The 16,910-nt window shown below is 38.5% G+C and overlaps 1 gene segment (V, D, J or C); it reads right to left on the minus strand.

Moving 5' to 3' along the window:
- Positions 1-9,025: 9,025 nt before the first annotated feature.
- On the minus strand, positions 9,026-13,761 carry LOC139324851 (immunoglobulin heavy variable 4-61-like). The segment is given in 3 exon segments: positions 9,026-9,348; positions 13,511-13,615; positions 13,713-13,761. Coding segments are annotated over 3 exon segments (477 nt in total).
- Positions 13,762-16,910: the final 3,149 nt, after the last annotated feature.

The following is a 16,910-nucleotide window of genomic DNA, read 5'->3' on the forward strand; positions in this document are numbered from 1 at the left end:
CTTCCATGCTATCAAGAGCGTGCTTACTCTTACATTTTATTAAAGTTCAAATGAATAAGCAGACATATCTGTAATTCATTGTAGCAAGATGGATCTTTTAGGTAAAATGGGTTCTGTCATCATCTGCTTCAGCTGAATTTAATAGAATAACAGAATAACAGAGTTGGAAAAGACCTTGGAGGTCTTTTAGTCCAACCCTCTGCTCAAGCAGGAGACCCTACAGCATTTCAGACAAATGGTTGTCCAGTCTCTTCTTTAAAACCTCCAGTGTTGGAGCACCCACAATTTTTGGAGCCAGGTTGTTCCACTAATTAATTGTTCCAACTATTAACAGATTTCTCTTTAGTTCTAGGTTGATTCTCTCCTTGATTACTTTCCATCCATTGCTTCTTGTCCTGCCCTCAGGTGCTTTGGAGAATAGGGTGACCCCTCTTCTTTGTGGCACCTCCTTAGATGTTGAAACACTGCTATCATGTCACCCCCATTCCTTCTTTTCATTAAACATTTCAATGACTGAGTGCATTCATTAACAATGTTTTTTTCTGGGAGAATTTACTCCAAGAATTCAAATGATTTCATTTGTCTGAATGTTGATCTATTGCATGGAGCAAAAAAACCACAGTCAGAATCAGTTTCCTGTTTTTGCCCAGAAGAGCAGACAAAATCAGTCGGTGTGTATCTCTGGCACAATAATACACGGCAGTGTCAGCAGCTGACATGGAGTTCAATTGAAGGGAATATTCATTCTTGGAGTTGTCTGAAGCAATGGTGGTGCGGCTTTGAAGAGAAGGTGAGTACCATTTCCCCCCATTATAGGGGAAGATTCTGGCAATCCACTCTAAGCCTTTCCCTGGAGGCTGACGGACCCAGTTCCAAACATAGCTACCACTAGTGATGGAGACACCTGTAACTTTACAGAGCAAATTGAGATTTTGCCCTGGTCTCACAGTTCCAGGCCCCGATGACACAAGTTGCACCTCAGAAAGTGACCCTAGAAAAGTAAAACACAAAAAAATAATCAGGGTTCACAAACCTCTGAAAAAATTAAAAGTCACAGTTGCTTTCTTTAAAATTGTGTTCTTACATTTTGGCATGGCTATCAGGGAAAAGAAAAACAGCAACAAATTCATAGTCTCTTTTTCAAGTCTTTTTCCTCAACTATGACATGTACAATTTGAAGGAAATGTAAAGATTTAAAGTGGGGACCCTCTTATAAAGAGGAAGATTTCATGATGATATTTGCATATTCCTAGTGAGGTATAAAGACGCTCCTAGAAAGCCAGGTTCAGTGGAGAGTTTGTATTCTATAAGGGGATGTAGATAAAGTCTATCTTTTTCCTTCCTTCCTTCCTTCCTCCCTCCCTTCCTTCCTTCCTTCCTTCCTTTCTCCCTCCCTCCCTCCCTCCCCTCCCTTCCTTCCTCCCTCCCTTCCAAAATTCACAAACCAGCCCTTTTGCCTCTTAGAAAAGTAAGATTTTCACCACTGTATGTCAGCCTAATCAAGATCTTTGGGCAAATTTCCCAATATTCATTAGGACAAATTTCCCTCTGAGACCACAATCATACCTTGTCAGAGAAAAAAGTATTATTTCCCTTACTGGACTTCCTCTTTGAATTCTGCTGTTTGATTGGCACTTAGCTATTCAGAGAGAAATATCTTTCTGAAAAATTCAGAAAATATACCTAGTGTAGGCAAACAGATGAGAAGTTGTTTTTCTTGAGGTTTTTGCTCTCTTGACCCATGACATTTCCTCAAACGTCTCAGAATTATGGCAAGTCTAGATAACCATGGGTTGAGTATAGACTGACATTCTTGAGCTATTCACAACAGCATAGCAATGGCGTCTGTTGTAATATAGACAATTAAACTGAGGGACAAAGATTTGAATGACAAGATCTTTCAAAAAATAATTAATTGCGTTCAAGATTGTCTTCTACACTGGACAATGCATATCTCAGGTCCCATGTAATGCCTGAGGGACAGCGATAACTAGTGAAAATCCATCTTCTCCAGTTATGGTCACTCCTCTGTCTGGCATTTGGATCCCTCTTGGTGTTACAAAAAGAGAATTATCTACATTAAAAACATATAAAAAGCTGAAACAAGGGAAGTGATCCTAAATGCTGCTCCTTACTAAGAGAGGCCGAATTGCAAAAAATACCTAGAACTGAGCAACCTAGAAATAAGAGGAAATTTTGTGAAAATGAGTACAATCCACCAGTGGAATGATTTCCCTCCCGATGTTGTGGATGCTCCCAATATTGGAAGTTCTTTAGAAGAGATTAGACAACCATAGATGTTCCACTGGTTCATTGTCCTTTGTTGGGAACTTTCTCCTTAATTCCACGTTGCTTTCCTCCTTGATTAATTTCCATCCACTGTTTCTTGTCTTGCCTTCTGGTGCTTTTGAAAATAATTTGACCCCCCTTTTCTTTGTGGTAGCCCCTCAAATACTTGAATACTGCTATCATAGTCTTTCTTTTCTCTAGACCCAATTCCTGCAACTGTTCTTCAGATGTTTTTGTCTCCAGGCCCTTAATCAGGGGTCTGGAGGTTTCCCTCCAGATTGTAATTGTCTTAGAAATGTTCTCCTTTTTATATTTACTGATATCATACATTGGTCTTGTCCTGTATTTGTATTTCTGATTTGCAGCACTTTGGGGCCCTCTAGAGGAAATCTCTTCCAAATTATAAATCTGCCTTTTTCAAACAGTAAATCAAAGCTCTGGCTTCTACTTTTAACCTGATGATCTGAAAAGAGAAATTTGAAATAGAGATTAGGCTGCATTGCCTCTTTCCTCCTTTATCCACTCTTTTTCTTAGATGCCTAGCACATTTTATTTTTATTTTCAATATTGATCTCTGGTGTTCAGCAATAGGATAAAATGGAAATCTGATACCAGAAATAAGGGAGGAGAGAGAGAAGAAGAAAGAAAGAAAGAAAGAAAGAAAGAAAGAAAGAAAGAAAGAAAGAAAGAAGGGAGGGAGGGAGGGAGGGAGGGAGGAAGGAAGGAAGGAAGGAAGGAAGGAAAGAAGGAAGGAAGGAAGGAAGAGGAAGAATGGAAGGAAGGAAGAGAAGGAAAGCAAGGATGGATGGAAGAAAGATAAAATGGAAATCTGATACCGGAAATAAGAGAGGAGAGAGAGAAGAAAGAAAGAAAGAAAGAAAGAAAGAAAGAAAGAAAGAAAGAAAGAAAGAAAGAAAAGAAAGAAAGAAAGAAAGAAAGAAAGCGTTATTTCCCATATTAGACTTCCTCTTTGAATTCTGCTGTTTCATTGGCACTTAGCTATTCAGAGAGAAATAGCTTTCTGAAAAATTCAGAAATATACCTAGTATAGGCAAACAGGTCGGAAGTTGTTTTTTCCTGAGGTTTTTGCTCTCTTGCCCCATGATGTTACCTCAAACATCTCAAAATTATGACAAGTCTAGATAACCATGGCTTGAGTATAGACTGATATTCTTGAGCTATTCACAACAGCATAGAATGGCCTCTTTTGTAATATAGACAATTAAACTGAGGGACAAAGATTTGAATGACAAGATCTTTCAAAAGAAATTAATTGCGTTCAAGATTGGCTTCTACAATGGACAATGCATATCTCAGGTCCCATGTAATGCCTGAGGGACAGTGATAACTAGTGAAAATCCATCTTCTCCAGTTATGGTCACTCCTCTGTCTGGCATTTGGATCCCTCTTGGAGTTCCAAAAAGAGAATTATCTACATTAAAAACATATAAAAAGCTGAAACAAGGGAAGTGATCCTAAATGCTGCTCCTTACTAAGAGAGGCAGAATTGAAAAAATACCTAGAACTGAGCAACCTAGAAATAAGAGGAAATTTTGTGAAAATGAGTACAATCCACCAGTGGAATGATTTCCCTCCCAATGTTGTGGATGCTCCAATATTGGAAGTTCTTTAGAAGAGATTAGACAACCATAGATGTTCCACTGGTTAATTGTCCTCTGTTGGGAACTTTCTCCTTAATTCCACGTTGCTTTCCTCCTTGATTAATTTCCATCCATTGTTTCTTGACTTGTCTTCTGTTGCTTTGGAAAATAAGTTTTACCATCTCTTCTTTGTGGTAGCCCCTCAAATACTTGAATATTGCTATCATAGTCTTTCTTTTCTCTAGACCCAATTCCTGCAACTGTTCTTCAGATGTTTTTGTCTCCAGGCCCTTAATCAGGGGCCTGGAGGTTTCCCTCCAGATTGCAATTGTCTTAGAAATGTTCTGCTTTTTATATTTACCGATATCATACATTGGTCTTGTCCTGTATTTGTATTTCTGATTTGCAGCACTTTGGGGCCCTCTAGAGGAAATCTCTTCCAAATTATAAATCTGCCTTTGTCAAACAGTAAATCAAAGCTCTGGTTTGTACCCTTATGATCTGAAAAGAGAAATTTGAAATAGAGATTAGGCTGCATTTCCTCTTTCCTCCTTTATCCACTCTATTTCTTAGATGCCTAGCACATTTTATTTTGACTTTCAATATTGATCTCTGGTGTTCAGCAACAGGATAAAATGGAAATCTGATACCAGAAATAAGGGAGGAGAGAGAGAAGAAAGAAAGAAAGAAATAGGAAGGAAGGAAGAGAAATAAAGGAAGGATGGAAGGAAGGAAGGAAGGAAGGAAGGAGGGAAGGGAAAGAAAGAAAGAAAGAAAGAAGAAAGAAAGAAAGAAAGAAAGAAAGAAAGAAAGAAAGGAAAGAAAGAAAGAAAGAAAGAAAGAAAGAAAGAAAGAAAGGAAGAAAGAAAGAAAGAAAGAAAGAAAGAAAGACTAGGGGAAAAATTGTGAATGTAACCCATTTTCTATCTCATTTTATTTTTCATTAAGGATATTATGATCTGAACTGTGTCTTATTTTTACCTGGATAGAGAGCTGCACAAATATATGTAATTTCCATGCCATAAAGTGTGTACTTACTGTTACATTTTATTATGGTTCAAATGAATAAGCAGATATAATTAATTTTAGCAAGATGGATCTTTTGGGTAGAATGGATTCGGTCATCATCTGCTTCAGCTGAATTTAATAGAAAAACAGAATAACAGAGTCTGGGGAAGGCTCGGACGAGGGCTCTGTGTTGAAGGCAGAGAAAGAGCCATCTGGTAGGTACCTGCTGCCTCCGGAGCCTCCAGAGACAGACATAAGAGAGGCAGAGGAATAGGGGGAGTCTGTTCCCAGTGTGCGCATGTGCAGAGCTGCTAGAAGGCAAGAACAGTTAAAACAAAAGGATCGACTCAGGAGTAAGGCTTAGAAATGATTGGCCCCTCCCATAAGACATAAAAGTGCAGTAAATGCACTTGGGCCTTTGTGGGAAGCAACGTTGTTAATTCTGTTCAGTTTAAAGTCTGAAGCTCTGTTTGATTCTGGACTCCGTCTCGCTTTGCCAATTATGTCTTTGGCAGCATGTCAAGGGAGATAAAGGCGGGTGATTATCAGCCATATCCCAAAGGACTCTTTATAACTATTTGGGACTCATCTGTAATTGAATAGAATTCACAGCTATTGCAATAAAAGAGGTTTTGGGGGCTACTTGTGTGTTTATTGACTCAGGAAGCCAAGGTCAGAACAAGGAGACTCTACAGCATTTCAGACAAATTGTTGTCCAATCTCTTCTTTAAAACTTCAACTGTTGAAGCACCCACAATTTTTGGATCCAGGTTGTTCCACTGATTAATTGTCCCAACTGTTAACAGATTTCTCTTTAGTTCTAGGTTGCTTTTCTCCTTGATTAGTTTCCATCCATTGCTTCTTGTCCTGCCTCCAGGTACTTTGGAGAATAGGGTGACCCCTTCATCTTTGTGGCAGCTTCTTAGATATTGAAACACTGCGTTGGGCTTCCGGTTTGGCTTCCCTCGCCGTCGGACGGTCCTTTGAGACTGCCAGCCCCATCGCCCGTAAAGAGCCGCCTTTACAGCTGAAAGGCGGCTCGAAAAACTCCATTTCCTTAAGCAAATGTGAGATAGAGCAGGCGAGGGCAGGTAGAGCCCTCTGCGAAGTCCCCAGAGTTCTTTTTTTACTCTTGGGGACGAAGCAGGATGAGGCTCCCTATTTTCCTCGCCACTGCTCCGGGCTTCGGGAGAACTCTGCTCTTTGCAGAGCTAGGCGACAGGACCAAGCCATTTACTGAAAACTAACAGATTGCTTAAACAAATAGGATGAAATCCGGATTTTGGACCCTAAATCACAAGTATTTCTAACAATTTTATAAGAGATTTTAAAAAGCAAAGAAAAGAGGGGAAAAAAAAGTTTTAAATGGCGACTGACTGAGGCTTGAGAAGAAGAAAGCTGAAAGCGAAAGTCCTTCCGCCTGAATAGCTTAACAAGTTACAAAGTAGCAGAAATAATAGTGCTGGCTAGAATTGAAAAGAAAAATTTCTACTTTATGTTTCTTCCTTCGTGGAGACTTGATATTGATACTGTTTGGAGAGAAGTCTTTTTTTTAAAAAAAGAGTTTGTCTGTGTGGCAGGATGGCGTTAAAAATGACAAAGCCAGACAAACAAGCAGTGGGGGACCTCCCCCATTTACAAACCATATGAACAAGTTTTGAACTTGCAGAATCAGAAGAATGGTTTTAAAGAATTTGTTTTGGAGGAGATGGCAAGACATGATGATATTGTGAACCAGAATCTTGAAAAATTTAGGCAGGAAATTAAAGAGTTGGTACAACAAAAATATGCCAATTTGAAACAACAGTTTGTAACAGCTTTGAAAACTTTTTCAGAAATAGTTAAAAAGATGGACAACGATATTAATTTAGAATTAGAGTCTAAAATGAAGGAAGCTGATCATAAGATTTATAATTTGGACAATAAAATACAAAGAATTGAAAATGACTTGATAAATATTCAAGACACAGAAGTAAAGTCTAAAAAGGAAGCTAACCACGAGACTTATAATGCAGATAATATAAAACAAAGGATTGAAAAAGAAATTACAATGATGCAATACAGGTCCATGGAATTTGCGGTCAGAATTAGGGGAATACAGGAAGATAAAAGAGAAGATTTGAGAAAGATGTCTGCTGAAGTTCTGGCTTTGATTTTAAAGGTTAGTCCTGAAGAGGTATCCTGTAAGATTGATAAGGCCTATAGAGCAAATTCTTGGGTGGCAAAGCAAAGGCAGTTGCCTAGAGATGTGGTGATTTACTTTACTGATAAAGGAATAAGAAATGATATTGTGCAAAAGTCTTTTAAATCCACTCTTGAAATGCATGGAAGGAAGATTTGGATATATAAAGAGCTGCCGTCTAAGATGTTAAAAGACAGAAAGGAATTTGGATTTTTGGTGACTGAGCTAAAGAAACAAAACATCCCATTTAGGTGGGATGCTCCAGTTGGTATAATATCGAGATACCAAGGAGAAAGATATCAATTAAATACTGTTGGAAAAGGGGAAGAATTTTACTACAAGGTTCTTAAAAAGGATTCAACATCTCCATGTATGTCATCAGTGTTAGGACAGGAGGGGAATAAAGAAACGCAAAATGAACAAGAGATTGAAACCCAGGCTAAGCAGATGGAGATGAAGGTAATGGAAAAACAACAAGTCACAGAGGTCCTTTCGGATGAGCCGCCTTTGGATTCTCCTTCAGAGGTTATAACTGGATTACCTATAAATACAAGAGAGGCAGCTTTGGATTTTAATGTGATGTCTTATCAAGTTACAGACCAGCATGGAAATCAACCAGCTGATATACAAGTCCTAGAAAGGCAACCAGGATAGAGATCTAAACCACAAAAAGTCAAGAAAAGAAGAAGCAGGTTCTACAAAGCTAAAAAATTTTAGACTAAACAACAGTCTATTGCCAGTTACTTAAGAGATGATTAATATGAAAATATAGCTACGGCAAATTATTGACTAATACTATTTTGAGAAGAATAACAGATCTCTGCAGTGCTGTGCTTTTGGGATGTGGAAGATGGCCTCTAACTGAGTGGATTGGAACTTTCTATTTTGGACTCTTTGAAAAATGGATTACGTATATGTTGAGCTATAAGGCACGAGAACTATGGGACTGGGGCATGCAGAAGATCTGGTTGTTACCTTAACATGGTGGTTGGAATTAATAATCTAGATGAAAGACACTACAGAAGATACTATATGGAGTATAAATATAAAGTCACTTGGGTGGTTTTTTATACACGAAAACATTTATTATTGATGGGGGCAGATGGTAATTGAAGATACCAAACATACTGTTGGAATCAGAACTTGATGTTACCCTTACATGGGCGATGGAATTAACAATCTAGTTGAAAGACATTACAGAAGATATCATATGGATTACAAATTTAAAGTCATTTGAGGATTTTGTCTATATATGGAAATATCTTTTAGTGGTGTGGGCAGAAGAACAAATATATTAAAATATTGTGAAGGGTAGACCTGTAGGAAAAGGGGTGGAGATAGGTTAGGTTACTGATTGTTTAGCTTAGTAAAAGGGAGGTTATGTTTAGATATGAATATATGTAAAAGATCTGAATTAAGAGATATATGTTTGGGGGTGGAGGAGAAGGGTAGATTAAGAGTTGAATAAATGTCAAATTAGGAATTATTATAAAGTTTTATAGCTGAAGGTTGCTGTGAAATGTTTAGTATAAGGGGATATAATAACAATGTTAGAAAGAAATGGTTAGCATGTGGGGGTGGTGTAAAAGGATGGTAAAGTATTATTCAACTTGATATTAATGATTTTATTTTGAAGAAGCCATGGGGGGAGGGGAGGGGGAGGGGGGTTAGGGAGGATGGGGAGGGGGGGGAAAAGGGGGAAAATTTGTATTTGAAAAACTATTTCAATAAAAAAAAAAGAAACACTGCGTTCATATCACCCCTATTCCTTCTTTTCATTAAACATTTCAATGACTGAGTACATTCATTAACAATGTTTTTTCTGGGAGAATTTACTCTAAGAATTCAAATGCTTTCATTGTCTGAATTTGATCTGCTGCATGGTACAAAAATGCTCTGTCAGAATCAGTTTCCTGTTTTTGTACAGAAGAGAAAGCAAAATCAGTCAGTGTGCATCTCGGGCACAATAATACACGGCAGTGTCAGCAGCTGACATGGAGTTCAACTGAAGGGAATATTCATTCTTGGAGTTGTCTGAAGCAATGGTGGTGCGGCTTTGAAGAGAAGATGAGTACCGTTTGCTGCCATCATAAGGATAGATATAGGCAATCCATTCTAATCCTTTCCCTGGAGGCTGACGGAACCAGTGCCAAGCATAGCCGCTACTCGTGATGGAGAAACCAGTAACTTTACAGACCAAATTGAGGTTTTGCCCTGGTCTTACAGTTCCTGGCCCCGATGACACAAGTTGCACCTCAGAAAGTGACCCTAAAGAAGTAAAAGACAAAAAAATAATCAGGATTCACAAGCCTCTGAAAAATAAAAAGTCACAGTTGCTTTCTCTAAAATTGTGTTCTTACATTTTGGCATGGCTATCAGGGAAAAGAAAAACAGCAACAAATTCATAGTCTCTTTTTAAAGTTTTTTTCCTTCAATCTGACATGTACAATTTGAAGGAAATGTAAAGATTTAAAATGAGGACCTTGCTTATAAAGAGGAAGATTTCATGATGATATTTGCATATTCCTAGTGAGGTATAAAGACGCTCCTAGAAAGCCAGGTTCAGTGGAGAGTTTGTATTCAATAAGAGGATGTAGATAAAGTCTATGTTTTTCCTTCCTTCCTTCCTTCCTTCCTTCCTTCCTTCCTTCCTTCCTTCCTTCCTTCCTTTCCTTCTTTCCTTCCTCCCTCCCTTCCAAAATTCACAACCCAGGCCTAATGCCTGTTAGAAAAGTAAGATTTTCATCACCATATGTCAGCCTAATCAAGATCTTTGGGCAAATTTCCCAATATTCATTAGGACAAGTTTCCTTTTGAGACCACAATCATACCTTGTCAGAGAAAAAAATCTTATTTCCCATATTGGACTTCCTCTTTGAATTCTGCTGTTTCATTGGCACTTAGCTATTCAGAGAGAAATAGCTTTCTGAAATATTCAGAAAATATACCTAGTGTAGAAAAACAGATGAGAAGTTGTTTTTCTTGAGGTTTTTGCTCTCTTGCCCCATGATGTTTCCTCAAATGTCTCAGAATTATGGCAAGTCTAGATAACCATGGCTTGAGTATAGACTGACATTCTTGAGCTATTCACAACAGCATAGAATGGCCTCTGTTCTAATATAGACAATTAAACTGAGGGACAAAGAGTTCAATGAAATGATCTTGGAAAAGTAATTAATTGCATTCAAGATTGGCTTCTACACTGGACAATGCATATCTCAGGTCCCTGTAATCCCTGAAGGACAGTGATAACTAGTAAAAATTCATCTTCTCCAGTTATGGTCACCTCTCTGTCTGGCATTCATTGCGCTTTCAAAAAGAGAATCATCTACATTTAACATATGTAAATAGCTGAGACAAGGGAACTGAACCTCAATGCCGATCCTCATTAGAAGAGGCAGAATTGCAATGAGGCCTGAAATTTTATATTTCTATGTATATCTGTTACTCATGTTTACATTTTATGCCATTTAATAAGAAAAGCTTCTTCAAAATTCTCTACATGGGGCTGCCCTAGAAGACAATCTGTAAATTACAAGTCATCCAGAACTGCAAGGCATAACAAGAAGCAATGAATGGAAACTAATCAATGAGAGAACCAATTTAGAACTAAGGAGAACGTTCTAGAGGTTGCAGGAATTGGGTAGGTCTAGTCTAGAAAACAGAAGGACTATGGTTGACATAATAGCGGTATTCCAATATCTGAGAGGATGTCACAAAGAAGAGCTTGGTCAACCTATTCTCCAAAGCACAAGAAGGCAAGACAAGTAACAATGGATGGAAAGTAATCGAGGAGAGAAGCGCCCTAGAATTAAGAAGAAATTTCCTGACAGTGAGAACAATTAATCAGTAGAACAACTTGCCTCCTGAAGTTCTGGGTGCTCCATCACTGGAGGTTTTAAAGAAGAGATTGGACAACCATTTGTCTGAAGTGGTGTAGGGTTTCTTGCCTGAGCAGGGGGTTGGACCCTACAAGTTCTCCTCCAACTCTGTTACTCTGTTAATTTCTGTTAATTTCTCATTTTCCTTTGTTTTAGCCATGGCTGTGCTGGGTTTAAGAAAAGATCACTCTGCCTCCATATTTTCTTCCTTTGAGTTCTTCCAGATTTTCCCTTCCTTTTTTCCCATTGTTATTCCAAGGCACCTCAGCAATACCACAAGCTACTACTCCTGCTATTTTTCTCTCTTTGCACGTGACACATAACTACTTTTCTCAGATATCCCAAAATTTAAGGTTCATATTAATGTAACCATAGTTTGACTTAACTGTACTACTGGTATCCTTGATTTATTCACAGCGGCACAGCAATTGCCTCAGTTCTAAATTGAGGGATAAAGATTTCAAAGAAAGGATATTATGAAGATCTCAGGATGTACTATGGATGGTAATAATAATTCCCCAGAATTCTACTTAATAATCTTCTGCCTTTTTTAGTTAAGGAATGAAAATGAAAAGTAATTGAAAATTTTAGTCTGGGGATTGCTGGAAAAATGAGGTTTGGGGTGAGAGGGGTAAGGGAGAACTAGCGGATAAACAAAATTAAACTTAAATTGAACCAAGAGGGATCAATCAATCAATTACAGTAGAGCTGCAAGAGACCTTGGAAATCTTCTATTCCAACCACCTGCTCAAGCAGGAGACCTTATACCATTCCAGATAGGTGGCTGTCCAGTATTTTCTTAAAAACCTTCAGTGATGAAGCACCTACAACTTGTGAAGGCAAACTTTTCCACTGGTTATCCCAAAGGTGCTTTTTCAAGAGACAACTGTATTTTCTGGTTTTTTCTTTGAAGATGTTTTGCTTCTCATCCAAAAAGCTTCTTCAGCTCTTGGTTTCCCTCCAGATTGCAATTGTTTTACAAATGTTCTGCTATTTATATTTCCAGATATCATACATTAGTCTTGTCCTGTATTTGTAGTTCTGATTTGCAGCACTTTGGTGCCCCCTAGAGGAAATCTCTTCCAAATTATAAATCTGCCTTTGCCAAAGAGTAAATTAAAGCTCTGGCTTCTACCCCAAACTTGATGATCTGAAGAGAGAAATTTGAAATAGAGATTAGGCTGCATTGCCTCTTTGCTCCTTTATTCGCTCTATTTCCTAGATGCCTAGCACATTTTATTTTGATTTTCAGTATTGATCGCTGGTGTTCAGCAACAGGACTAAAGGGAAATCTGATATCAGAAATAAGGGAAAAGAGAGAGAGGAAGGAAGGAAGGAAGGAAGGAAGGAAGGAAGGAAGGAAGGAAGGAAGGAAGGAAGAAAGAAAGAAAGAAAGAAAGAAAGAAAGAAAGAAAGAAAGAAAGAAAGAAAGAAAGAAAGAAAGAAAGAAAGAAAGAAAGAAAGAAAGAGGAAGACATACATACATACATACATACATACATACATACATACATACATGCCAGGGAGAAAATTGTGAATGTAACCCATTTTCTATTTCTTTTTATTTTTAATTAAGGACATTATGATCCAAACTCTGTCTTATTTCTACCTAGATAGGGAGCTGCCCAAATATATGTAATTTCCATGCCATCAAGAGGGTACCTATGGTTACATCATCTGCTTCAGCTGAATTTAATAGAATAACAGAATAACAGAGTTGGAAAAGACCTTGGAAGTTTTTTAGTCCAACCCTCTGCTCAAGCAGGGGACCCTACAAAATTTCAGACAAATGGATGTCCAATCTCTTCTTTAAAATTTCCCGTGTTGGAGCACCCACAATTTTTGGAGCCAAGTTTTTCCACTGATTAATAGATTCCAGCAATCCCCAAACTAAAATTTTTAATTACTTTTCATTTTCATTCCTTAACTAAAAAAGGCAGAAGATTAATAAGTAGAACTCTGGGGAATTATGGAAACAATGGCAAATCGAACAGCTTTGCCAATGAATTTCTCTTTAGTTCTAGGTTGGTTCTCTCTTTGATTACTTTCCGTCCATTGCTTCTTGTCTTGCCTTCAGGTGCTTTGGAGAATAGGGTGACTCCCTCTTCTTTGTGGCAGCTCCTTAGATGTTGAAACACTGTTATCATGTCACCCCTATTCCTTCTTTTCATTAAACATTTCAATGACTGAGTGCATTCATTAACAATGTTTTTTTCTGGGAGAATTTACTCCAAGAATTCAAATGATTTCATTTCTCTGAATGTTGATCTACAAAAAATACCACAGTCAGAATCAGTTTCCTGTTTTTGCCAGAAGAGCAGACAAAATCAATCAGTGTGTATCTCTGGCACAATAATACACGGCAGTGTCAGAAGCTGACATGGAGTTCAACTGAAGGGAATACTCATTCTTAGAGTTGTCTGAAGCAATGGTGGTGCGGCTTTGAAGAGAAGGTGAGTACCATTTTCTGCCATCATTGGGGTAGATTCTAGCAATCCATTCTAAGCCTTTCCCTGGAGGCTGACGGACCCAGTTCCAAACATAGCTACCACTAGTGATGGAGACACCAGTAACTTTACAGACCAAATTGAGATTTTGCCCTGGTCTTACAGTTTCAGGCCCCGATGACACAAGTTGAACCTCAGCAAGGGACCCTAGAGAAGTAAGAGAAATAAAAATTAGAATTCACATGCATCGGAAAAAGAAATCGTATTGTCATAATTCATAATTTCTGTAAAATTGTGTACTCACATTTTGGCATGGCTATGAGGAAAAAGAAAAACAGCCAGTAATTCATCATGGTTCCTTAAACAAATTTCCTCCAATTTAATGTGTACACATGGAAGAAAAGGTGGCAATCAAACAGAGAATTATGCTTTTAAAGGGGAACACCTTATGATATTTGCATAAATCAGTGGGATATAAAGTAGCTTTTAGTAAGCAAGGTGAGCTTGTATTCTTTAGGAGAGTCTGAAGGAAGCCTCCCTCCCTCATTTCCCCTCTCTCTCTCCCTCCCTTCCTCCCTCCCTCCCGCCCTCCCTTCCTTCCTTCCTTCCTGGCAGCTCACAATCATAACCCAGTTCTAATGCCTATTGGCAAAGGTTGACAGCCATACTTCAACCTAATCAAGATCCTTGGGCAAACCTCTTAATACTCATTATCTATTTTTGTAAAAAAAATAAATAAAAAAAATAGGGATGTGGTGGCTCAGTGCCTAAGACGCTGAGCTTGTCAATCAAAAGGTCGGCAGTTCAGCAGTTTGAATCCCTAGTGCCGCGTAACGGGGTGAGCTCCCGTGACTTGTCCCAGCTTCTGCCAACCTAGCAGTTCGAAAGCATGTAAAAAATGCAAGTAGAAAAATAGGGGACCATCTTTGGTGGGAAGGTAACAGCATTCTGTGCGCCTTTGGCGTTGAGTCATGCTGGCCACATGACCATGGAGATGTCTTCAGACAGCGCTGGCTCTTTGGCTTTGAAACGGAGATGAGCGCTGCCCTCTAGAGTTGGGAACGACTAGCACATATGTGCGAGGGGAACCTTTACCTTATCCTTGTAAAATGCTTAGGAAAAGTTTATTTTTGAGTCCACAGTCATAACTTTTGAAAAGAATTATAATGTCTTCTTTCTCGTATTGTACTTCCTCTTTGGGTTCTGTTGTTTCATTGGCACTTAGCTACACTTATGCCTAGTGTAGGGAGGCAAGTGGGAACTTGATCTTTATGAGATTTTACTCTCTTCATCTTGACACATGAACAGTTTCCTCAAATGCCATACAACTCTGGTATATCTACTGTATGTACATGGCTGGAGTGTACTTCTGACATTCTCGCCCTGGCAAACTCGACCCAGCCAACTCACCATGGGACAACTCACCCGGCCAATTTGCCATGGGACAACTCAAGAGAATTATCTCTGGCTCACCCCAGGCTGAAGGTTTCTAACTCAAGAAGGTTCGAAGCTAAAGCAAGACAAGGCCTTTGAAATTCACTTCTTCCTTTCTTGAGTTATCCAATGTGGAATTTATTAAGGTATTGATTGAATAGCTGAACAGCTGCTTAAGGCCGTAATTCTGAAATGTTGATGCAATGAGAATGAGTCAGCAGGGTTAACTGTTAGTATGACTGTAACCTTGTTGCTGGTATCCTTAAGATTTATATTGACTGTTTCTCCATGACTATCATTAAGTGTTGTACCTTATGATTCTTGATGAATGGATCTTTTCTTTTATGTACATCAAGAGCATATGCACCAAGACAAATTCCTTGTGTGTCCAATCACACTTGGCCAATAAAGAATTCTATTCTATTCTATTCTATTCTATTCTATTCTATTCTGTTCTGTTCTGTTCTGTTCTGTTCTGTTCTGTTCTGTTCTGTTCTGTTCTGTTCTATTCTATTCTATTCTATTCTATTCTATTCTATTCTCACTTTTAAAGGCTATTTTTATAAGAGACGCCCTGTGAGGGAGCCTCTCTCTCCATGTGTGCTTCCATCTATAGTTGATGATTGATTGCCTGACTTTGCCTAGTACATGTATGTATATATTCCTTGTAGATAAACCACTATTTGAAAGACAAAACTCTGTTTACTGTATTTTGCTCCTGGGTTGTCTCAAATACTGTGCACACACTGACAGAATTGTCCAGCAGTGAGTTGTTCTGTGGCAAGTTGGCCAACCTGAATTGTCCTATGGCAAGTTGGCTGGGGTGAATCAGCTGCAGCAAGTCAGCCCAAGTGAGTGGTGAATTGCCCCATTCTATTACTAAGAAAAGCTTCTTCGTATGTTCTTCTGATTTAGCCATGGCTCTCTTAGGTTCTAAAGAAAGATCAATCTGCCTCTAAATATTCTTTCTTCTTGCTCCTTTACTCTAAATTTTCCCTTCTTGGTTTTCCATTGTTATGTCAAGGCATCTCAGCAGTACTAAAAAACTTCATACGGCCTGCAAAGAGGTTTATTTATGCATGCATTCAGTTTTGTATTTAGGTATACTTACTCCTAAGGGAAACTCTGAGGGATTCACAATATCCAACAATCAACAAAATTAAAACTGCAACAATACTTACATTTACAGACCCCTTGCATCCTGGAAATAAATTGTTTCAATTCCTACCCTCAAAATGATGCTATAGAGCACTGCACACCAAGACAACTAGACACAACAACAGTTTTTTCCTGAACGCCATCAATCTGCTAAACAAATAATTCCCTCAACACTGTCAAACTATTCACTAAGAGTGCATTACTATTACTATTAGTCTTCTCACCATTCCTATCACCCATCTCCTCCCACTTATGACTGTATGACTGTAACTTTGTTGCTTGTATCCTTATAATTTATATTGATATTGATTGTTTCCTAATTGCTTATTTGTACCCTATGACTATCATTAAGTGTTGTACCTTATGATTCTTGATGAATCTATCTTCTTTTTATGTACACTGAGACACTTATGCACCAAAGACAAATTCCTTGTGTGTCCAGTCACACTTGGCGAATAAAGAATTCTCTTCTCTTCTCTTCTCTTCTCTTCTCTTCTCTTCTCTTCTCTTCTCTTCTCTTCTCTTCTCTTCTCTTCTCTTCTCTTCTCTTCTCTCTTTTTTTTATAATTTGATTTATATGCCACCCTTCTCCGGAGACTCTGGGTGGCTTACAATGCGTTAAGCAATAGCCTTCATATTTATACAAAGTCAGCTTATTGCCCCCACAAACTGGGTCCTCAATTTACCTACCTTAGAAAGGATGGAAGGCTGAGTCAACCTTGAGCCTGGTGAGATTCGAATTTACAGTAATTGCAGACAGCTGGTGTTAATCACAATGCTATCAGTCTGCTGAGCCACCAGGCCCTTCTCTTCTCTTCTCTTCTCTTCTCTTCTCTTCTCTTCTCTTCTCTTCTCTTCTCTTCTCTTCTCTTCTCTTCTCTTCTCTTCTCTTCTCTTCTCTCTTTTTTTT

This window comes from Pituophis catenifer, unplaced genomic scaffold, assembly GCF_029215685.1.
Source record: "Pituophis catenifer annectens isolate HBS135680 unplaced genomic scaffold, rPitCat1.0.hap2 SCAF_15, whole genome shotgun sequence".
Classification (NCBI taxonomy): domain Eukaryota; kingdom Metazoa; phylum Chordata; class Lepidosauria; order Squamata; family Colubridae; genus Pituophis; species Pituophis catenifer.